The following is a 24,550-nucleotide window of genomic DNA, read 5'->3' on the forward strand; positions in this document are numbered from 1 at the left end:
CAAGCTAGATGCACTTTTTACTAAGGAATGTTTAGTTTTAGAGCACTCACATGTATTGGGACCACGTAATGACCTTTGACTACCATTATTTTAATTGACTTTTGGTGTTTTACTGTACCCTAGCCTGAATGTACGACATCATTTTTTCCTGCATGTGCACGTCTCCTTGAAGATGTCTTTCGTGTAATCTTGTAGTTTTAAAGTGGGAGAGCTTTCACAGAGTAGAACAGCCTTGCCAGGAATAGAATGTGTGAGATGTGCATTTGAAAGCATGAAGGAGAGAGAGGTGTGTAATGTACTTCTTGGTCTCGAAGAGCAGTGATGTAAGCAGTGGTGCTCAGATGTGCATTATGTTGTACATTGGGAGATGAAGTGTGCAGTGCTATAGGCAGTGGTGCACAATTGTGCTTTGTGTTATACATTGGGAAGTATTATGAAGTTCTTACTATTGGCTTTGACATACCGTCTTGAATTCTGTCAGCTAGCTTGAGCTTTTCCCACACAGGCAGGCCCCTAGATTACTCACGTTTTTTAGGTTATTCACGTTCAAGGTTATTTTGTTGACTGTACTACTGGACACTTTCGTTAGCTTCACTGGGATAATGTGTGGTAAGTGTGCTTGGTACCTTTCAGAGCAGAGATTGTTGTTACCAGAGAAATGTGTGGAATGTACAGTTCTGTCTCAGAGTAAAAGGGCCTGGCCAGCTTCTGTCTTGACCTTGACACAGACCAGTACGGGCAGCTCGTTTTTTCATAACAGAAGAAAGGGGACTAGGTTTCTAGAACCTTTGCCTCAGGTTGAGTAAAGGTATTAAAGGTGGGGGATCTTGGCACCCAGATGGGAGCTGGCTTGTGGGGCAGACGTGCTGTCAGAAGGGAACTTGAGTCCCGATCGAGAATCCTGCCTGGACTGTCAAAAGGGCTCCGCGAGCTTGAGTTGGCAGGGATTTCGAGTGAACGATCGGTGAGGTGTTTTGTTTTGACTTTGTGATGTGCGAGTGAGTTTGTGAATTCATCCAAGGCTCCAGTGGTTATAATCATCTAAGGTGTTTTCATTGTGATGTGTGAGTGTCTGTGTGCACATACAAGTCTTCAGTTGTTGTAACGTCTGATGTATTTAGTGTCATTATATCTTTCTGGTTTCTTGCCCGACACGCAACATAATCTGCATGTGTTTCATTCCATAATATCTGCTTGGTTTAATTTTATTATCTGCTTGCATTTTATTTCATGCATATACCATGCAATATATATGTGTGTGTGTGTGTGTGTGTGTGTGTGTGTGTGTGTGTGTGTGTATATGTGTGTGTGTGTGTATATATGTGTGTGTGTGTGTATATATGTGTGTGTGTGTGTATATATGTGTGTGTATATATGTGTGTATGTGTGTGTGTGTGTGCGTATATGTGTGTATATGTGCGTGTGTGTATATATTTGTGTATATGTGCGTGTGTGTATATATTTGTGTATATGTGCATGTGTGTATATTTGTGTATATGTGCATGTGTGTATATATTTGTGTATATGTGCGTGTGTGTGTATTTGTGTGTGTATATTTGTATATATATATATGAATATATACATTTGAAAGTTGTTCATTTGACATCCGGGAAAGCCTTTCTGTTAAAGAGCATTGCATAAATTAAACCCCATGCCTTGTTCTTCGATATGTTTCATTTTATAAAAGTGAAATTCCTTTCTAGGTGGTGGTTTGTTGTTTTTATTGCTACGTCGTGTTTGAGCCTCCGTGTGGGATGGCAGTATTTTCTATTATCTGGGAGTGGGAAGCAATACAATGTCAGGTTACTCACAAGGTTCTGTGTAATTATGTGACCAAGATACTGAATAACAGAATCTAGAATTCCCTGTCTCTTTGTCCTGATTTCTGGATTCATAGCATTCTCGGCAGAGGGGAGGACTGTTTATGATAGATTATCTTATTTAGCTTACGCCTGTGTCAGAAATTGGTCTTTTGGAAATACAAAACTCGGGGCAAACAAGTTAGTCATTGCTAGCCCAGAGGGGAAATGTCTAGAAGTTTCAGGTCTGTTAAAACTGGTCTTCTTTTCTTTACCCTACAGAATAGTGGAACATTCAGTTCAAAGTTGTTCATAAAATACATAGGAGGCCTGGAAGATTAATGGGCAAATTTGCGTATGCATATGATTATTCTAGAATGGTGGAAGACCCTTTGGTTATTTTAGAAGGCTTTAAAGAGCATCATTAATCCACTGAAAATCAAGTTGTTTGATCACAAATATATGCAGATTTACTAATAGCGTAGACTAGTGGATGTTCAACTGTCTTGTGATTGTTTGGTTTCTTGATAAGCACAACTGAAAGGCCCAGGTTTAGTGTGTTCTTATAGTTTAACCTTTAGGTTATAAGAGTGGAAGCAAAATATTGTATTGAACCACAAGTTGAAGCGGTTGGGGGAACAACGTTTCCAAGCTTCATCAGTTTGATCAAAACAGTTCCCACATTTATTAATTAAAAACAAATGTTTCCCACTGGTTTAGTTGCCGCAGGTTGAAAGGGGAGACGCAAGGTCTCCTTTACCTTGAAGTAAGAGAAAGGAGAAGCAGCTAAAGAAAAAAACAAGTCTTCTCTCTAGGATCGTGAAAGAAATGTTCATGTGTGAAATCGTTTAATTGGCAAATCTAGAGGCTGCTTGGGGGCCGTTATAGGTTTTAAATGAATGATAGAATCTGGAATTCATAATTTTAAAGGAAACGTTTAAAAAATGGTTGCACTAGCTATAATTATGCCGGCGCATTACTAAAAACATAACTTTTGAAAGCACTGTAAACATTTAAACAAAATACTTTTACACATTTTGCAGCAACCTGTGTCCACCCTCTTATACTGTGTGTAGTACGTTTTAAACTATCGACTCACTTAGTTCACTGTGCTTTCTGTCACCCACTATAAATACGCCACTGTTTCCGAGGACTCCGACCAGTATTCAAATAAGTGACTGTCCTAGTACACCCACAGATATCTGAAGTGATCACTTACACCAATAGAACTGTCCCGCCAGGAAAAGTATTTCCCACAGGTGTTTAAGTTGCATTTGTTTTTCGTCGAGTTGTATTTATTATATTTTATATGCAATTACCTGTAGGTCTGAGGCTAACAAAAGATTTACAGAATATTTTATTCTTTTAGTCACGTCTCCTTCTTTACCCCCACACAAGTTGGCCATGCCCCCATCGTACTCAGTACTGCAGTTCCCATACTTTTCTCTATGCACTTTCACCGCTGTATCAAACATAATTATTTCTGCAGGATGTCACAAGATAGTGCCCACCTTTGATAGTTGTATAAAACAGTGGAAATGACATTGGACTTACCGGTCAAATCAAAGAGTCAAGTTAACGCAGTCCTGTTATTTTTGATTCACAAAGGAGAGGATAAACTTGATTGTTCACTGATGTTATAGCTCATGAGAATTTTTACAGAAACAAACTCACAAACATGCTGCTGTCAGCAATTATTCCTGGGTCAATCAAGGAAGACAAAAGTACATATTCCCTCTATTTCTGGTCAAATGCGTTCTTGAAATTTCTCCAATTGGTTGTTGCCTCGTACAGATTGGTGCAGCTGAGCGACCACTGCATATTTCACAGGTGTGTTTATGTGGGGTTGGTTATAAATGTCTCTACAGTTCACTGACTTGCACCAGTTTACATTTTTGATCATAGGTGTTCTACTTCAAGTGAAAAAGGCCCTTGGTGTTCCAGAGGCACCATGCTTCTGGTGCAACATCCCCAAGGTTCCGCCATCATGTTCTAACGAGCAAAAGTGGAAGCACACCTCTTCTAACTCTAGGTCACGGACTACAAACAAAACCTCAAACACACAAAATGTTATCTTAATGCTCTTACCCTTGAAGTGCTAGTATATTAAAATATGAATGCTTCCGTTTAGAGGAAATCAGGGAATCCCAATTCCATTATTTGTTTCGTTTGAAAAGCTTGGTTATGAAAATGCTTTGTTCACTATATAAAGGCCAGAAGAATTCTTTGCAACCACAACTCCCCTACTGCATGATCATGTAAATGGCGTGGTCGCTGTCTCATGGCATGGGGGTTAACGGTCAATTCAATAATACTTTATTCGGTTACAAATATATAACCATGAAAGCACATAGTAATACACTATAAACTTTTTAAATATATAAAACAAATATTTGTATATACATTAATGGACATGGCAGCACGTACATACACATAATTTCATTTAACTTATCACATCATGATCGTTTTCCTGTATTTAAAAACATTTTTTTTAAACGCAGTAAGAGGCTACGACAAATTCTGTCTCTAATTGTTGAAGAGCCACAAGTGCTGGGCGACAGGACCTCATACCCAATGTTTTTAAAACAGGAATAATCCATAATTTCCTCTGTACAGAATAAAACTTGCAGAAAAATATCACGTTTGTAGTAGACTGGTCAGATTTCATCACACGGACATTTGCATAATTGTTTTACCCAATCATTTACAGCTGGAAAACTTAATGATCTATACAGAGTACTCAGGCGGAAGCGCATCAATAAAAATCTGCCATAATCATTTGTTATCAGGCATAGATATGGCTGCAGGCTAAGAGTTGTTAATGTAAGATTATGTGCTTGCACCGTGGATTTACTCATTTCGACACACAATCTCTGTTCGCTCAAAAAACTCAGGAATTGAATCTTAAGATCTTTCCTGGACAGCCTGACCATAGTAAGTGGGTCATCATAAAATTCTTGATGGCCTAAATTATATAGGAAAGATTTAACATAAAACAGCCATCTAATATGCATCACCCCATCCAGGCCCCTACAGTCTTCTAAAACCCCACGATTAAAATTTGTTTCCTCTGTTGTCCATATCCTATGCCACAACAGAGCAGGTTGGATCTTTATAATGTCTTCTAAATATGACAAACCTAGTTATGTGTGGCATATAAAAGAGGAGGTGCTGTTTGGAACCATTATCAAAAATCTTAAAAACATATTTCCAGCTGCCTGCAAAGAGCTAACGCCTGCATACCCCCATATGCCAGCTCCATATGATGTGACAGTAACACATTTCGCTTTATAGATGTTCAATAGTTCCACCGTGGGACGTCTGCCTAATTTCCTGCTAAAATTTGATAGTGCAGATAAGGTCTTTATATACAATAATCTCCTTGCTTTAACAGCCTGCACCCATGACCCCGTACGATCAAATACAATTCCAAGGTAGGAAAACGTCTTTGTACTTTCGATCCGTTTTCCATCAATAAAGATTGATCTAGTCTTTATACATCCTGACCCACAATTCATAATAAAAGTTTTAGATGAATTAATAGTAATGCCCCGTTCTGACATAAAATTTGCAAAGCTGGTTATGACCCTTTGTAGTCCCAACGGTGTACGGGCCATTAGGACCGCATCGTCAGCATATATCAATGTGGGAATTGGGCGTTTACCAACCTCTGGTAGATCCTTACATTTCTGAACTAAAACCTTTTCAAGGTTATTTATGTACAAGGTGAAAAGAAACGGGGCGAGGACGCAACCTTGCCTCACGCCACGCTTCACTTTAAAGTGTCCAGTACATTCCCCTCCCCTCCCGAACCGTACCCTTGCCCCAAGTATAGCTCTCTTAGAAAGGAAATTAAAACTGGTTCGACACCCAGCTCCTCTAAAATCAACCAGAGTTTGTTGTGCCTTACACAATCAAACGCCGATGATAAGTCGACAAAGGCCAAGTACAGGGCTCCCTTTTTTGCTTTAATGTACTTATTCATCACGATGTTTAAATTAAGGCCCTGCTCAATTGTGCCGAACTTCTTACAGAAGCCAAACTGCAGATCACTTATCACAGACCGTTTCTCTGCCTAATCCCGAAGTCTGTTCAATATAACCCGACCCACAATTTTCACTGAGTCCAACAATATCATCGGTCGGTAACACGCCCGCTCAGTCCTATCCCCCTTTTTAAATATAGGTACTGTGATGGACTCATACCATGTCGAAACAAAGCCAGCAGAACTACAGGCATTGAACACTTGTGTCAACAATGGACCCCATAAAGCAATATTAGCTTTAAAAATGTCAACAGGGACACCATCCGGCCCTGCTGACTTCCCACCCGAACTAGTAGCAATGGCCAGGTTTACCTCACTTAGCTGAAAAAGTAGCGCTTTTCCTTGATCCCTAAAAAATATACCATGCTCCACCTCAGCAACTATACTATCATGTGACTCTAGAGATAACATCATACAAAGACGAGAAATGTTCTATCCACCGATGCTCTGGAATTGCCACCTCAATTGTTGCTATGCCCTTATCTCTAAGGAATGGTGTCTTAACTGCCTTCCAAAAGGTGCTGGAATCGCTAGCACTAGAGGCTTCTCGTAGAGCTATCCATGCCTCTGCTCTTAACATATCTCTTCTACCTTTTAGGGCACACTTGTACTCCCTCCGGGCCTCTCTGATCTTTTCCCTGTCTTTTTCTTACATGTGTAGGGCGTGCTTAAGCTTTCTAAAAGCCCTAGTACAATTTGGATCGAACCATCCTTTTTTCCTTTGTTTTTTGTTCCCTACTATTTACATTAACAGTAAGTGCCCTCTTAATATGGTCTGTAATAACATTAAAACCATCAACAATTTCTTTAGGTGTGGTGTTATCATCCAGGCAGGCCATGATCTTCTCATAACAATTTGTTACAACATCATCCATAAAATCTTTAGGTTCCACTTTATCCCAGCTTAAAGTATAGCCATTTTGCCTAGATAGGGATATATTCTCCAATATAAGATTGGGGCTATTAGCCTTTCTCATCTCTTGACTAATTAGCAAGATACCCACACTCTGTGCAAAGTGGTCACTTAGTGCAATCTGGTGATTACAAAAGTCAACGATACCTGAACAATACCGATTTGAAACAAAGATGAAATCTGTTGTAGAAAAAATTCCACGACCATTAAAAGTAGGACCAAAGGGAACAGGAGGACTACTTAAAGTGTTGGCAAATCCCAAATCAAATTGAAATACAATTTCATTTAAAATATCACCATACCTTGTATGCGGAAAATGGGGTAAAATAGTCTCCATATCAATGTGACTCCGCAAATCCCGGTATCCGAATGTTGGCAGAGGGGAGTGTTAAAATCCCCCCCCCCCCCCCAACTATAATCAAATCCTTACCTCCTGCAAATTTTGCAAATGACAGCAAATAGCCCTTACAATTCCTTCTAATAAATTGTGGGGAACATTGTTATAATAATTCACTATTATTACTGTGCAGCTTGTATCTACCACTAGACTAGTGATTTGATAAAAATTATCCTCGAACAACATGTCAATTTTTTTAAAATTTAGCTAGATTTGAAACATAGGTGCAGAGCCCCCCTTTAGCTCTACCATGCATGGAGGCTATGGTGGGTGTATGTAAGGTTTTATAGCCATTAATATGGGTAGGCTCAACCACCCACGTTTCCTGCAGACTGATGAGATCAAATTGCTGTATAAACTCATTCCACAGTCCATTTGTCACCTTTGATTTTAAACAAGCAACATTCCAAACATAAAATTACATCTCCCGTTTCCTCTGACACCTATATTAATATCCGAACTTTCCTCTTCACTTGACATCAAATTGTTGTCCTCCAATGAGGTGGATAATATTGGCACAGTCATGGTTAATGGGGGAATAAAACTCGCATCATTAATAGTTATATTTCCCGTACAGATACTCTCTGCCAAATCTATATCTAGTGTATTATGATATACTGTTATATCATGTAGACCAAATAAGTCTACTCTCCTCGTAGCATACTCAGCCTCCCAAGTCCTTGGCACTTCTTCCCTAATGCTTATGTTAGGAGTTAAGGCAACAGTGGGTTTCCCAAATGCATTATTCAAATACTTAGATTTGACTCCGTTATTGACCGACCCCTTCTGTCAATCCACTTCTTCCAGGCTAGGTAGTACATTAAAACGATTGAGTGGGTATGCCATATCTTGTACTGTGATTTATCAACAGGACCATCCTACTCTGTACTCCATATTCGAAATGGCTGGGTTTATAGAAATATCCTAGTGGAACAACATTAATCTGTTCTGCCAAAATTGGACTATTGCCCACCCTACTCAAGATTGACTGAATTAAGTGTGGGGTCTTAAAATTTAATATCACACAATCGCCAGCCAGATCCTTACGACCCCTTCCTATCCAGCTCACCCTTCTTGCCACTTTAAGCTCTTTGAAGAGTCTATCAATTAAATCAGTCCTAGCCCCAAGCCAAGATAGCGATTTGTTTCTCAAACTTTCGCATGACTCTACCATCCCCTTTCGTAACCAAGGGACATTGGCTAATACCACTGTGTAGGGGGTCGCCGCCGGAGGTAAATCTATATATATCACTTGTTTTTCAAGCTCCGGGCCCTCCATTACTCTAAGATCTTTCATCACCTTTGGCCCCTCTATCTGATTATCTGTACTTCCACTACGGGCAATTGGCTTGGGACAGGTCCCCACAATTCTGTTTCCAGTTGTCAATTGTACACTTGAAATAAGAGTGTTTGTGTGAATACTTGAATCTAAATGAGTATTCACTCTTTGAACGCACTGTGTGTCATTGGGCTCGGGTAGAAACTCACATCTATTATGGTGTTAGGATAAAACATCTTCTATAACCCCCAATCTTCCACTCATTTTATTTAGAGTTTCCCTCAGATAAATATCAAGAGCTTCCAATTTATTTCTCACTTTTAGAACTTCATTCTGTGTGCAGGAATCAGAACTGGCTAGCGCCTTTTCCCAACCACACATTTTACTCCATGCAGGAGTCCTACCCTTTTTTGGTACTTTTGTTCGTTTTAAATTTGTAGTTACCGGACCCTTTAAACTGGTCTCTCTCTTCTGCTTTGGTAAATTATCTGGATTTCTAGGTCGCTTTGAAGGCGGTTGGGGATCACTCTCAGAATCACTATCTATGACTTGATCTGAGATATTCACGACACACCCATTTCTACCATCTAGTCCGTCTAGACCGCTAAGCATTCCCACCTGGTGATCATTTATCACTTTGTCATTATCACTAACAGATACAGTGGGACCCTCTACAGTATTGTTCTTATCTGGGTTCATGGCCTCCTCAACAGTTAAAATTTGCTTTTCTATTGCACCCATTACACCTGTCAGACAATTTAATTAAGATAAACAAGGACCTTCCCCGTTTTACTCTGCTTCTTTTGTGGTATGGTTGAGGTTTTTCTCTTCCCCATACTAATCCAATTACGCCTTTGATAAATTAATAGAATTAATAATATCTCCTTGATTACTATTGCAGGACTTAATCCTAGACTCAATCACACACTTCATACAGTAGAGACTGTCAATATTTTCAGAGTCCCTCGTTGTTACAATACGCAGATGGTCAGCCAATGAACTTGGTTTCCAATTGGTCCAGCATAGGTACGAATGCAGACAATTCCCTTTGTCAATCCAAATGGATAAATCCGGGGTACAGTACCTTCAAACAAATTTGTTGCGACAAACAACCAAGAGCCATGGCCCTGCCCTGCCTCTTCCGGTCGATGATGGGCAGGTCTTGGCCCAGACGGTGCTTTATGCGCCGGATGTCGCGAGGATGGTGCGCGGATCCTGCCGCGAGTTCGCTGTGCCCCTGGGACTTGTAGTCCAATGGCAGTCCGCGGTAGCTGTGGCAGATCTTGGCGGTAGCTGTGGCAGGTCTTGGCGGTAGCTGAATACGTTAACTGTCACTATGAGACACTTCCTGGCCCGTGCCACAAGACCTGCCTTTTCCAGTAGTGCCTGGAACTATTTTTGTTCTGCACTGTACAGTGTACAAAATAAAATTTGATGTGGTTAGTCAGGTATGATTAGCATTGATGTTAGCTTGAAGATGGGAATGTAACAATGAACTGAAGCTGTTTACATTTCTGATATTTAAGTCAGCACGGGTTCCAAAACAATGATTTTATAATTAAGAGATTCAAATAGGTCTCGATCAACAAGAGATTTTATGAACGACTATGGTGGTTCAATTTGAATAGTATAATGCAAAGGAGAAGTCCTTTTACAAGATTCTAATATATTGACTTGCAAATTATTGATCTCGTTGGCAAAATAAGTTGTCAAGTATTTACAATAATCTGGTCCAGAAAATGGACATTGAATTTAAAAGTTCCTTTTGTGTATTGAATATACGTTTACTGCTTTTGAATTTCAGTGTTTGGTATAGCTGATTTGTAATAAGGAACACTAAGAACTCGTACAAGTAAGTAATTTACTCAAATCTAAATATATCTAACAGAGACTTTTTGTTTGCAGACAAAAGAAGTTACTGGAAGGTGTTTATGCTATGGGTTTCAATAGACCATCCAAGATCCAGGAGAAGGCCCTCCCAATGATGCTTGCTGACCCGTGAGTAGCGGCACATTTGGTTCAAAATATTTACTACCATATTAAATGTGAAAATGTTTTGACTACATCTTCTCTAGCTATTTAGTGAATTGCTGAAATTGAATTGCTATAGCGTTCTAATATAGGTATTATACTTTGTCGACTACATTTGCTTAGTTCTTACTTTTTTGTTGTCTTTCAGTGCACAAAATTTGATAGCCCAGAGTCAGTCTGGAACTGGAAAAACAGCAGCTTTTGTGCTGGCTATGCTGAGTCGTGTAAGACCCGAAGACAAATATCCACAGGTGAGGTTGAATGCGTTTTATTCTGTAGTTGCATCTTCATTTAGGCAAAGTCGTTCTTGGTTTGTTAATTATATTAAGATTTCAACAGTCATATAATTAAAATGTTTTGTTCCTCAACATATAAATCATAAGTATCCCTAATCTACAAACTACTATTATTATTTGGATTTGCAGAGTGCAACTACTACCCACGAGGGGTGTCCTTTGCGCTAAGAGAAAACACCAAATGTGATTTAGGTTCTTAGTTTTTGAAGTTTTATGTTGGGTCCTGCTTCTTTTGAAGTGTACATTTCTTCTTTTCTTCTTTGCTCCTGAAAAAATGTCAGTCACAGCAGGCAAGACTCCGAAGCCTATTTACCCACAACGTAATTCATGGGAATGAAGAGTTCACACCTGTCAGCCACCATAATCTATTCATCAAAAGGTTTATCCAAGGCTCCTAGCTCTAGTCTTTGAGTCTCTTATCAGCCCCATCTCCTTCCTGAGATGGGTACAGGCGTCTACCTTGTGATCTATCACTGAATCTAAGAGCAACCTTTTGAAGTGTATAGGGAGGATATCTTTCTTCCTACCTCCTGTGTGTCCCACCCAGCTCACAGGAATACAATAATACACAAATGTGTCTGTGGGGATTCCTCTCCTCCTCATGTCTTTACCAGGCAGGCCTTGGCCTCACAAAATCTATCCCAAAGTCCTCCATATAATGTACAAATGTAGGCACACTGACTCAGTGTACATTCACAGTACACTTATTGTTCAGTACAGTTACCTTCATGTATAGTACCATTCCAAGTGCGCATACATTTAGTACACACATTTTCTGCTCGCTTTATTCAGCACTGAAGCTTTTCTATACTGTACCAGGATGTGCTCTTTGCAAACTCTCACACTATGTGATAATGACCTCTAGCCGAAGATTCCTTACCTTAGAATATTCCCTAGGCATCAGATTAGATCCAGAAGTTTTCAAGCAGAACCCCTGCACGCCGTTTACGTATCAGTATCGTCTGTGCCGGACATGACATGCTCAGTGCCTATATAGGCGCACACTGACATCCATTCTTTCTTTTCCGTGCCAGAAAGCGCCGATCCATGAAGAGCTACCCTAAGTTGCTTTTTGGTTGTTTTTTCTCGATTTTGTGTCAAACGTTTTTCAAGAGATTTTTTTTCCTGGTGTGACCTGTCCCCAGAGAAACTTCCTGGTTTCAAACAATTTGGTGCTTGTCACAGGCAGATGTCTGTGACCGACCCAAACTTGATTTATATGCGGTGTTTAGAGAGGGACCATGAGCTCTGAGGACTGCCGCATCATGTACCCGAAGGCACTGAGGGAGTAGTCCATCAAACTCATCGCCTACCGACATCGGATGACCCCAGGACCACTCGCGGAGGCGCACCCAGTGGTTGTCATCTCGTTTAAAGTCATCGGGTAAATCCCACCACAAGAAGAAATCCAAGAAGTTGAAGAGATCTCCAACTTTGCCATGGCCATCTAAGTCATCTGAAGAAAGCACAGGAGCGTTGGCACTCCAGACCATGTGCTTTGGCAGAGACCCGGAGTCCCTGTCCACTCTGCGCCTATTTTACTTTCCTGGAGCCACACCTGTTAGCTGAAAGAAGTTTATGAACCCATGTATCTCATATTTGGGTGGCAGCTCCTCTTGAGTGCCTTCGGGTCCCGCTGGATCTTCTCCAGCGGGTTCGCCTTGGGCACGTGCCTTGCCCCATGGCTCGAGTGTTGGATCTGAAATGGAGCCACCTGCGAGAACGAGACCTTCCCCGGTGCATGCTCCAGTGCTGACACTCACGGTGCCACCAACCTTCCATGGCAGCATAATCCCTTTCATCACTATCAATTCTGTCTCACAGATGCCGATAAACGTCATCCTGCACCGGTTACGGCACCAACCGATACCATGCTTTCCAGGTTGCACCCAGTGCCTTATTCTTTTGACAGGCCTGGAGATGGAGATGAAGGGGAGGGGTTTAAGGACTCTTATTAATACCAACATCCACTAGACGATACTGAGGACAACTGATATTTGGAGCAGGTGGATGGCAATGGGTTAGACACCTTCCCAGACACTGGCTTGGTCTCCCCCCCTACAGTAGCTACAACAGAGGGTGCCATATTCTCTTTGGTGATGAGTAGGGCAGCAAAGGTATTGGACCATTAGTAACCCTCGGTGGCAGTGTAGACTAATGTCTTGTCAGAGGTGCTTCAGCGTGAGCTGCCCATCTGAACCCTTTCTCAATGATATCCTAGTCTGGCCTGGTCGAGGCCCTGTACAGAGGCTCCTTTGCAGAGGACAATTGCCCACCGCCTCGCTCCTGGGGTCCCCAGTTTCCTTACCAAGGAACCACACCCCCAGAGAGGTTGGAGGTCCAAGCATCCACCTCCAGGGTCAATCATGGCACATTTCCTGCTCACTCCATTAGATAGGGAATCCAAGAGGCTGGATGCCTCTGGGAACAGGATGTTCTCGTCTGCCTGCCTTGCACTCCAGTAGGTGAACACTGCATGCCTCTTGGTCAGATACTCCCATCCGATCTGGGAATCTATTGCACAAGTGCTGCTATGGTCTTGGAGGAGGCCCAAGCCATACTTTCCCAAGCTATTGCGGATGGGAGATGTAGGAAAGTACTCTTTTTGTATTGTCACCCCCACAGTTTTTGCCCCAATGCTGATTGCTATGACTCTGAAAGTGCACTGGAGCCTGCTGCTTAGTCCCCAGTGCCAGTGCACTTTCCCTAAACCCAATGTAGCAATTTCGTACTCCCAATTGGTATGGACTTTAACCCCCTTATAAGTCCCTAGTAAATGGTACCAATGGGACCAAGGGCATGAATGTTAAAGGGTCACCAGGGCCTGAAGCACTGCTTGTGCTCCCCTTAGTGACCCAATTAAACAGATGACAGCATGCTTGCCATTGCAGACTGCAGGAACAGTGCAAACCGTTCCAAATCGACTTTGCCCTCACCATGAGTGGCACGGTCAAAACACTATATTTAATGCACGTCAGTCACCCCTAAGGTAGGCCTCTTAAGCCCAGTAGGCAGGGTGCAGTGTATTTGTCAGTAAAAAAAATTAAATTGTGCAAATGCCGAGGCCTCTTAGCGCTAGCGTTCCATGAATAATAGATCGCTATCTCCTGGGTAGGAATAGAAAAGAGCCTAATTTTTCTGAAGGATGCACTGTTCAGTTGAGATCTTGGGACAAGGAGCACGGTGTTAGAGTCTACACAGTAAAAAAAAAAAAGAGTAGCTTCTCTCTCCCCATCTCGTTTCTTTATTTTGCGGACTGACACTAATTTGGCAGTGTCAGATCTTAATTTGCGAAGAGGCATGTTTCAAGAGAAGATCTTCTGAAAATAAGCCAGGTCCGGCTGTACAACTCCTTATGGGCCATGCAGAAGGCCTTAAATTTAACTTGTTCGTTGATTGGCAACCAATGTAAGTCAGATACCTTTGGAGATGGAATTACATTTTGGTATCTTTAAAAGTAAAAACCAAGCAGCTGCGTTTTGGAGTGATTGAAGCTTCAATTGCAGTTGTTTCTGAATTTCCAAATATAGTGTGTTGCTGTAGTCTGTCTCAGATAGAACTAATGCTACCATGTCCATTTTCTATATTTCAAGAGGGATGTATGGAAACATTCTTCTTAGCACTCTAAGGAGATGGAAACAGGAGGATTTAACTCTGTTAATTTGATTGGAAAATCAGAGCTGTTTGTCAAACAGAAACCCCATATTTTTCAGTTTCTGAACTGGGCAAGGAAGGGGGCCAAGATTGGAAGGCCACCAGACATATTCCAGAGTGAAGATAGCGAGCCAAATGATACAACCTCTGTTTTTTCAGTTTAGCTTCAGGCAATTTTCCTTCATCCAGATAATGTTAGCCAGGTAGTTTCTAAATTTACTGGCTACTTCGTCAAAATCTGACAAGCTAGACACCACTATTTGTGTGTCATCTGCTTAGGACACAGCAGCAAAGCCATAAGACCTGATCAGTTTAGCCAGGGGAGTGGCATAAATATTGAAGAGCGTGGGGGATAACATCTGATAGAGATATCTAGCTGCAGATTCCTTAACTTAGAATATCCCCAGGCGTCAGACTGGATCTGGAAAAAACTTTGCAACAGCACCTCTGTCCACCGGGGGACGGCGCCACACGTCCCCGCCCTGACGTCGTCCACGTACGTGACGTCAGCAAGGTCTTATAAGTCCCTTCTAGCGTGCTGATGTCGGTTTCCTTCTTTTCCGCGTGCAGCGTTGTTCCTCTGGCCTGTCTTCAGGCCTTGTCGACGCTTCGCGTCGGAGAACAGTGTGCAATGCCTTCGGGCTTTAAAACTTGTAATTCCTGTTCGCGACAAATGTCCGCGACGGACCTGCATCTTATTTGTATGTGGTGTCTGTGCGAGCACCATGACTCCACGGACTGCGAGCAGTGCCAACACCTGAAGCCCAAGTCTCTGCTCAAGCGCCGTAAGAAGCTTATCTCCGCACGGTTGTCCAGGTCAAAGTCGTCTCGCCCCCCTGGCTTCTTCAACAGCAGGTCCCTCCCGCCGTCATTCGGCCTCCGCGGTCCGGGCCGCCATTCGCTACTTGGTAAGTCGAGGCGCTTGTCGCCAAGGTCTTCGACCTCCCTTCCTTCTGTTGTCAAGAGCTCTGGTTCCCTGAACGTTTCGGACGTATGCTCCCAGCAGTCGCCCTTTCCGGGTGTAGGGGCGACTCTGGGCCCAAATGGAGGCATATGCCGCAGCTTTGCAGGCCCCCCTTGGGCCTTCTCTTGTCCCTGGGGCGTCCTCGGGGTCTCCACTTCTTGTGGGCTCTCCGACAGACTCGCCGATGGGTTCCCCCTCAGCGCCAATTGAGCCTCTACCCCCCAGTGACGTCGGAGATGTGGTACCGTTAGGGCGCAGCCCGCCAGGGTCCCCCTCTGCGGTCCCCGGTGCCGCCGCATAGCCCCGCTGGGTTTCCTGCGGCGCGGCAGGTGGTTACCGGTGCTCATAGCCCTGCTCTGAGCACACCCCAGGCTCTTGGTCAGGCGGTCGCCTGTCCAGAGCAGGGGGTCGGCGCCGGTACTAGCCTCCTCAGCTCTGCCTCCATTGCTTTCTCCGGAGTTGGAGCCTGTTCATATGCCCTGGGCCGGGCAGGCGGCCGCCTGTCCAGAGCCAGGGTTGGCGCTGTACCAGCATCGGAGGCTCACCTCCTCAGCTCCGCCCCCGCTCTTTTCCCCGGAGTCAGAGCCTAGCATGGATAAGGTGGAGTCGGCGCCTGGCTGGTGCCGAAAGCCTGCCTCGTGTCGCTTCAGCGCAGAATTATGAACTCTTCGCCAGAGGTCTCGGGAGGGAGTTCCACGCTGTCTTCTCGTCCACCATCACCGGACGTGCTGTTGCCTGTGGCCCCCTTGGAATTTGTTGAGCTTCCTCGGGAGCTCCCTGATCCGGTAGGCTCTTCGCCTCCCCCAGATCCAGCAGGCTTTGCCTCCCCCAGATCCGGCAGGCTCTTCCCCTCCCCAGGAGCAACGTCCGGATCCTCATTCTATAATGGGGCTCCCTTCTCTGGAACATTGGTCGCACCCTCACTGTCTGGGGAGGGTCAGTTTACAACCCTCCCCCACTGATGAGTTGCTGTCTCCTCCACGGAGGGCTACCGAGGCCGGTGCGGCTTTTTCAAGCGTTGTCTCATTGGCCACCTGCATTTTCAGCATGCAACCCCCTTCTGCCCCCTTATCTGTCGACCCCTTGCTTGAGGTCCTTCATCGGGGGTCCGGGACTGTGGAGCCGCTTCTACCCTTTGAGGCTTCCCTTTATGATACCCTTTTAGGTACCTGGATCCGGCCGGCTTCAGGTGATCCGGTGGCTTGTTCAGTGTGGCACCGCCATCGTCCAGCTCTGCATGATCCTGTCTGTCTTTTTGTACACCCTGATGTGCAAGGGTTTATGTTGCAGACTGCTTTCCCCTCCATGCCTCCTCTAATGCTTCCTCCCTCTCCGGAGTCCCGATGGCTAGTGTCATGAGGCAGGAACGTCTTTGCATCCACTAGTGCGGCCCTAAGATCCTTGAATACAATGTGTGTTTTAGCACGGGCTACTTCTGCACTGTGGGACTCTGCAGAGTCTTTGCTTTCGGCCACCTCTGAAGGTGCTCGGGTTGATCTCCTTCGCCTCCACCGGGATGGCCGCAATCTTCCCAAATTCACAATCCGCTCAGCTTTAGATACTGCAGATTCTTTGGGATGTGCTATGGTGTGCTCTGTTGCCTTAAGGCGCCACGCTTGGTTACGCGACAGTGTCTTCCCCGAAAATATGGGAGCGACTCGTTGACTTACCCTTTGATGGGGTTTTGCTGTTTGATGCTCACGCCGAGGCGGCGGTTCATCGGCTCCTTGTGGGCTTTCGACCCCCCCACTTAGGTTTTCTTACACTTTTCTTCTGATGATACTTTTTCATGTCACATCCTTTAGCTGCGCTCTGTGTTTACATGGGCGGTGAGCCTTACGCCGTCTTTTCCTGTGGTCAAGGTTGATTACCCTTTTATTGGCATCCCTTGGATGCGTTTTGCTTTGGGCTGCCACAGATTGCTGTGTCTGGTCCTCTGACTCTGGTATTGAGCCAGTGGCTCACCTCTGTAATGTCCTATGGCTCGGAACTCATGTTCACGGATTCGGTTCATTACTGCGCTCTTTTGCTAGGCTTATTGCCCTAAGAGGTGTTCCCCGTTGTTTGGGGTATGTATACTCCATGTGAGGTACTGGTATGCTATTATATAGCCTTGCTTATCACACCTGGGCCTGGAGATCCTGCGGGCTCCATGCGTTGCTTGGTGATCCGTTATACGGCGTTCTATGTTTTTCCCTGGTGCCATATTCTTGCGCCATGGTTATCCTGCCTGTTTCTTGCTCTCCTCTTCAAAAACGGCTCCTACCTTACTGTACTAGGTATGCTCCAGTATGGACATATTCATGCTCCTGGTTTGTTCTGTCTCTACATATTTATATATTTATACATTTATGTATACGTGCAGGTTGCTTTGGTATTACTCTTCCTACATCGCCACCTCTTTTCAGGGCTGTGATGTGTGGGGGAGCTTTTCTGATTTGTTGCAAGTTGCCCATAGGGTCCTCCTTGCTTCCGCTTACTGGCGTGATTTCCCCTTTAAGGCTCCTTCCATTTGTTAAAGCTACACCTGCGGGACAGCTCTTACGATGGCCGTGGTCCTTGATTTTTGCCTGCAAGTCTATATTGTGGGTTGTTTCTCGCTTTGACTTCATACTCCCCGGTCGGGCACTCTTAAGCTTTTTGTGTAAGCCACTTTAAAGTCTCTTTGGCCCTATTGCCCCTTTTTGGGATAGGGTGTCCACTTGGCGTGTTTCTTGTCCCGCCGCCTTTTCTAATCACATGGCTTAGGTCCTAGCTCTTGCTTTTGGGCTTTTGGCACCTGCTCCTTTAGCCTTCCTTCTATGGGCTAGTCTGTTAGGCTCTGGTTGCATCTCTTGAACTGAAGTCGGTGTCCTGATTGTGCGCCATTAAGCGGACAGTGGTCTTTCTTTCTTTATCCCTTTCTTTGCTCTGGTATATGGCTGAAGCCAAACTACCTGCCCCCCTTTTTAATATGGGTATGGTGTAGCCCCATTCAGGCATTTTTAGGATATCTGCCATCCCGTTATTTCTTCCGAGCTGCTTGGGTTTCTGTCGGGCTGTTCCGCCACAGCCTCCCTCCCTTTATCCGTCACTCTGTTGCCGGATTGGATGCTTGGCGCTGTCTGTTAATCTGCCGCAGACCCACCTCCCCTTAGGGGTATGGCTGTGGTATCTATTATAAGTTAAGTAATCTGCGGCTAGATATGTCTATCAGATGTACGAGTTACTTACCTTCGGTAACTATGTATCTGGTAGAGATGTTGTCTAGCCGCAGATTCCTTAACGCCCACCCAGCCTCCCCGTTCCGCGAGGGCCTTGCCAAGTGGGGTTCTCCGCTGGTCCCCCTGTTACAGTTGGCATTGTTTTTTTCTTTCATAGGTGCTTACATTGTTGCGTCCCTTGGAGACTTGCCATAATTCCATTGACTCCCTCTCAAGGGTTTCTGTCACAATTCGACAGTTGCCTCCCTCTCAGAGGTTTCTTATCTGTAGAATGAGGCCTTTTCGAATGTCCTTCACCAGGAGATTACTCTCCCTCTTCTTCTTTTCCTGCTGTCTTCCGCCTTCTCTGTTGGCTCGGGGTTCTGGGCTCCTCTACGGTAGTCTTCTTTAAGACTTTGTTCGCCTCTGTTTCAGACCTCCGTTACTACAGGGGCAGTGCCAGACTCTTCATTCCTGCGGTGGACTGTTGTTCTCTCTGTGCTCGGTTCTTGCTGGATGGCACGGTTCTGCAGGGTACTGACAGTCTATTTTTGTCTGTTATTCTGCATGGTACTAACAGTCAGTTTCTGTCTGTTGAGATGTTCTTCCCTTCTTACACTAGGGAAGGGTCTTCGCTTAACTTGCGAGGTTCTTTCTCACAGCTCTTTCACCTTATGTAGGTAGTGTCTAATTCTGTCCTTTACGATGGTGTCTGCACCATCCTCCTTATTTATTCATGGATTTTCATCCATCGCACACTGTTCCAATATTTTTCACAGTTTTTTTTATTGGTGGCTCCGCGTTGTCGCGAAAAAGTTTCTCCGAAGAAAACTGACGTCAGCACGCCAGGAGGGACTTATATGACCTCGCCGACGTCACGTACGTGGACGATGTCAGAGTGGGGTCATGTGGCAGTGTCCCCCGGAGCGCAGAGGTGCTGCTGCAAAGTTTTTTCCGGATCCAGTCGGACACCTGGGGATATTCTAAGTTAAGGAATCTGCGGCTAGACTACGTTTCTACCAGATACATCGTTACCAAAGGTAAGTAACTCGTACGACGAGCCCTGAGGCATCCCACAGGGAAAGAAAAGGGATTCAAAATAAAATTTCCAAAAGTCACACTTTGTTCTCTATCAGAGAGAAAAGAACTCAGGGCGTGAAGGGCTCCCGAGCCGGTCGATAAGCAGAGAAAGATTTACCTATCGAATGCGGCAGAGAGATCGAGAAGAATCAGCGCAGCCCTACCTCCTGAGTCCACCTGCTTATGTATCTCTTCAGTGGCAACTACCAATGTGGATTCAGTACAATGTAACGCCCTAAATTCCTGTTGAGAAGAGTCCAGGATATAACGGGCATCGAGAAATGACATACGGTCTTAATTAATCTCCTGGGTCCAAAGATGTTTTTTTTCTATAACAGGCAGATTGACATCCTTTTCCATTCTGCTGGAAATTGACCTAAAGTCAACACCCTGTTGAGAAGTATAGTGAGATGCCTAGCAACCGTCTTGGAAACCGTATGCAACACAGAAGGTGGACAAAGGCTCAGAGGGGAACATGATTTTGTGGTCTCTAGAAGTCTAGTTGTTCTCTCCTCAGGGGAGTGAAACTATCCAAAACATTTGGACTGACTCCAGCATCATCCTGTAATTCCTTGATGGAGACTGGGGATGGAGTAGTGCTCAGGCTATTGGCCTTAAGAACAGAAGAAAATTCCTTGTAGACACTGTCCACCATTGCTTTAAAAAACTCAGCCAGCCTATTACAGATTACTTGTGTAGGAGTGAAAAGTTGAGTATTGTTGCAATTAGAGAGAGTAGTAACTGTTTTAAAGGATTCTTTTGTTGAATATTTGACTGTGCAGACAATTTTTGTAAAATATTTAGATTTTTCTAAAGTGATGAGCATTTTGTATTCCTCAATAACTAATTTATATTTCTATTTTTCCTCATCACTATTGTCTATTTTCCATCTCTGTTTCAGGCCCCTATATTTTTGTTTAGATTTTTTAAATTCTGGCATGTAACAAGGAGCAGAAGGTTTTTTTCAGGCACTAGCTTCGTAACAGCAATATCTAACCAGTTGGTGAAATTATCCCTAGCCTCTTCAATATTACTATTTAAGTTAAGACTGTGTTTATTCTGCAGCTTATCAAGTTCCAGACTATCTATTTTCTGCCAAAAACGGGTCTTAATGGCTTTCGAAGGGTTGGGGTGATCACAATTCTTATCCGAAACTGCAAGATTAAAATATACTGCCTTGCCATCTATCCAAATTAGTGGAATGGCTTTATCAAAACTGAGTGCAGGGTTATTTGTAAAAAATACCATCCAGCATATGGTTGGCATTGTGAGTCAGTTGGTTGACTATTTGCAAATCTAAGCTATGAAGACACTCTAAGTGTTCTGTGTCTGAGTATTCACTAAGCTTGAAGTGATAGTTAAAATCCCCTATGAGGGTGAAGTTTGAAAATTCAGTGCTGGACTCCATAAAGGTCCGAACAGATGACACAAAGCTGTCTTTGGGGCCAGGTAGACGATATGGTAGAGCGCCATTTAAAGTGGTAGCATCATTAAGTTTGAAGGCAAACAACAAGGCTGGACTATCCAAATGCAAAGCCAATCTTAGTACTGCCTTGATACGATTTTGATAGACCTCCGTAAACACCCCCCGCCCCAATTTGCATATCTATTATATACACATCATACCCATCTGAAATAGCAATGCTCATATCGGCATCTGATGGAGAAACAGTCCAAGTTTCTGTAAGGAATGCTAAATCAGGATAAAAAGTCCCCATAAGAATCTGCAAATTTGTGGTGTTGTTTACTAAGGAACTCGCATTTAATAGCACAGAGCTGAGGTATTCCGCTGAACTCCCTGATATACTTGAGAGCTCTTGGTTGAATTAGTCGAAGCTTCACAGTTACTGCCATCTATAGGACAGAGATTGAAGGCATTGTTGCATTTCTGCCATTTGCAGAAGCTTGAGATTGTGTTAAACTTATGAACTTTACAGTCAGTTAAATCGCCTCCATGCCCAATGTCCAACAACTCCTCTCTTGCATAGGTGAAAGAATGGGCAGGGGTTTTGGAGCTTGGTGCTGTCCGGCCGCAGATGGGCGCAGATGGTCTTCCTTTGGGCCAACCGCTGCGCGGATACGCTAATCGGTCCTCTAAAAGGGCCGGCATGTGGGCGTGGCCAGCCTCCGCGAATGCAGGCATGCCTCGGAGGTGGCAAAACAAAGTGTCAACAGGGGGGCACAGCAAACTGGGATCCAATCAAAAAATCAAAGGGGGAGTGAAGAGGTAGTGCTTAAAAGAGCATAAGAGGTAGATACGTCCTTCTCTATTCAATATGTATTCAAACAAAGGGATCCACCCTTATGGAGTTGAAAGGGAGTGTTCCTCCAGATTTGGTGTGTCTCCTACGATGGTGGAAAGCACACAACTTTGTTAAAATACCCCTCACCCACCAAAAGGACCCTTGGTGGCATGCTTAATCATCGGGGTCTTCCCGTCCTGCTGCGGGGCGGGCGTGCTGCGACCTACGACTACGTGGGAGCACTGATTTTATAACAATACTTTGTGTGGTGTGGGAGTTCAAGGGTCAGGAAAATGAGAAAGTGGTGTAGAATTAGAAACTACCTGGCTCTGTTGAAAGACAAAACAAAAAATTTTTTAACGTTCCTTTGAGCTGATATCGTTAAAAATGGAGATTAAGACGGAAGTACTAAGCTTTAATGGGCAGTGCTTCCTGTGTTGACATGTTGCTAAGCCCTCCCCTGGCTTCTCATCAGGACCTAAAGAGAGCCCTTCTACACTCAAAGATGTAAGAAAAAAAATTGTAAATGTACAAGGTAAATACTATGCGGTGCATACAACATTCTACATGCACTATATACTATACCCCAGTAGGTATTTAGGCTGATAGGGCTTTTTAATTAGCCCAGTAAATGCCTCATGAGCCTTCAAAATGAGAGGGAAGGAGCACCTATGGTCATACAGATATCAAGGTTGCCTCCTCGTGGCTCTGTTTTGAAGGCTGTCTAGTCGCTAGCACTGGGATGCCCAGGGTAGCTATGCGCTCTATAAATGCTGATTAATAAGAATAATGATGCCGCGCGGGACCCTCAACTTGCTGAATTCTGCTGCCCAGGAGAGTTGTGGTGTGCTGTGGAGGAAGCGGATATCACTCCCCTGCAACTTTTGCCTGCTGACGTCCCCCACAGGCGCCGTAGCACCATAAGTTTGCTGGAGGCGATCCGCATTGCGGGACGCGCCTGGGCAAAGACCGGGCAAAGAGCAGGCCGGTCTGCGCCTGTCCACTGCCAAACGAGGCTGGGTTTTGGGCCTGCTATCTTGGTCCCTTTTTTGTTCGGACACTACCACCATCAGCAGAAATGGAAATTGATGGATGAAGGTACTGTGATATGTATGAATGAGCGGTGATGTGTTTACCTCGACGCTTGCAAGGCCTGCCACTGTACTATTATAAACATTGGATTGTGCCTCTGTACAGGCCACAAAGCCTAAAAGGGAACGACCAACCGGATGTTTGGAGATGGCAGCGCTTTATTGACTTTGTAGCTATGGGGAGGCGTAAAAACACTCTGGCACCAACGGCCGCCTGCTCTACCTAGGAGGTTTTTTGTTTTTTTGCAAAAAGCTGTGGTGACGATTAGTAAAGACATTGAATTGGCAGAAAGGAGATTATTACTAGCTCCACCCTCACCCTCCCACCTGGCTTCGATCAGTGCACAGGGGGTTAATGATAAGTGCCAACCTCCGGTCCCACTCTTACCTACAGTTATTATTAACATTGCAAATGATCCTGGACATTGTCCAAAAGTCCCTATCCCAAATGACGAAGGGGAAGTGTGTCCACATGCTAATGGAGGGAAAAGAAAAAAGGGTAGAGGAAGGCTACAAATTGAAAAAGCAGTGCTTCGCATAAAAAAAAGACCCAGCAAAAATACATGAGGCATCCATTTGAGCTAATGGTATAGGGGAAGGGGGGGTTTCTCCTGACTATGATGACCTATATATCCGTGTCAGTCAATACATATCTGATGCCCTGAAGCCCTTTCCAGCCCACCTCTGGTTCATTGAACAACTGCAATTGGTGGGGAATAATTTGAAGGAGAAGGCTAGATGTGGCCCAAGTTGTCATATGAGGAGGGAAACCACTGTACACATAAGATCCGCCAAGAAGAAATGACTACCTGACATAGGGGGGGAATCGGTGAACCAGTGACCATACAGAAAGAGTATAGTACGGGGACGTGTGAAAGAAGAATACGGTTCAACCCTCCCTGTGTGATCAGCATTCTGCCATAAAAATACATCCAATCAAGATCCGTTCCATCACGCCTCCCATCTGAGGAAGGGGAGCAAGATTGGCTGACCCTACCTCCAGATAGCAACCCATATACTTTGATACTAATGGGTGTTCCACTATTGTCCATAGACCAATATGAAGACTGTCAGTCTTATTCAATCAATCAATTGCTCTTTATTCGGTTTTTGCATAAAACCATAAAAGTATTCTAAAATCGTACATAGTATAAAATAATAGTCTAAAACGATGTTATACTGCAACATTGACATAAATAACCGATCTGACTTGGAAGTCTTCTGTACAATACATAAAAATGTGTTATAAAGTGCATATACAATAAAAAATGGAGGGAAATAAGCGGAGGATCCCTAACTAAACTGTATGTGTCACGAACATGCATAGTAGAATACAGTGTAATCACTTATGAGCCACTGTCAGTTAATGGCATCAGGCTCTAAGCCTCACCGCTGATTTAAGAAAATGAAGAACATAAAAGACAGTGTTACCGTATAACAATTGTAAAAAAGTAAAAGCTGGTCACACCGGCTTGAACTCCAATTTTTTCAAAATAGGAATGATAAAAGTTTTCTAGGGAGTCACGTAGTACTTACAAAACATTAAAAAGTGAAGTATGTCCTGTGGAGACTTACC

At 44.1% G+C, this 24,550-nt stretch overlaps 1 protein-coding gene across 4 annotated transcripts in view; it reads left to right on the forward strand.

Moving 5' to 3' along the window:
* The window catches only part of DDX25 (DEAD-box helicase 25), a 3,162,033-nt gene that overhangs the window by 1,272,114 nt on the left and 1,865,369 nt on the right, over nt 1–24,550 (forward strand). For all 4 annotated transcript variants that reach the window (XM_085646106.1, XM_085646107.1, XM_085646108.1 and 1 more), the window contains exons 5-6: nt 10,339–10,431; nt 10,613–10,715. In XM_085646106.1, coding sequence (XP_085502232.1) covers nt 10,339–10,431; nt 10,613–10,715 — 196 coding nt within the window. The remainder of the gene's footprint in view (nt 1–10,338; nt 10,432–10,612; nt 10,716–24,550) is intronic.

Source organism: Triturus cristatus, chromosome 3_1 (genome assembly GCF_964204655.1).
Source record: "Triturus cristatus chromosome 3_1, aTriCri1.1, whole genome shotgun sequence".
Lineage (NCBI taxonomy): Eukaryota > Metazoa > Chordata > Amphibia > Caudata > Salamandridae > Triturus > Triturus cristatus.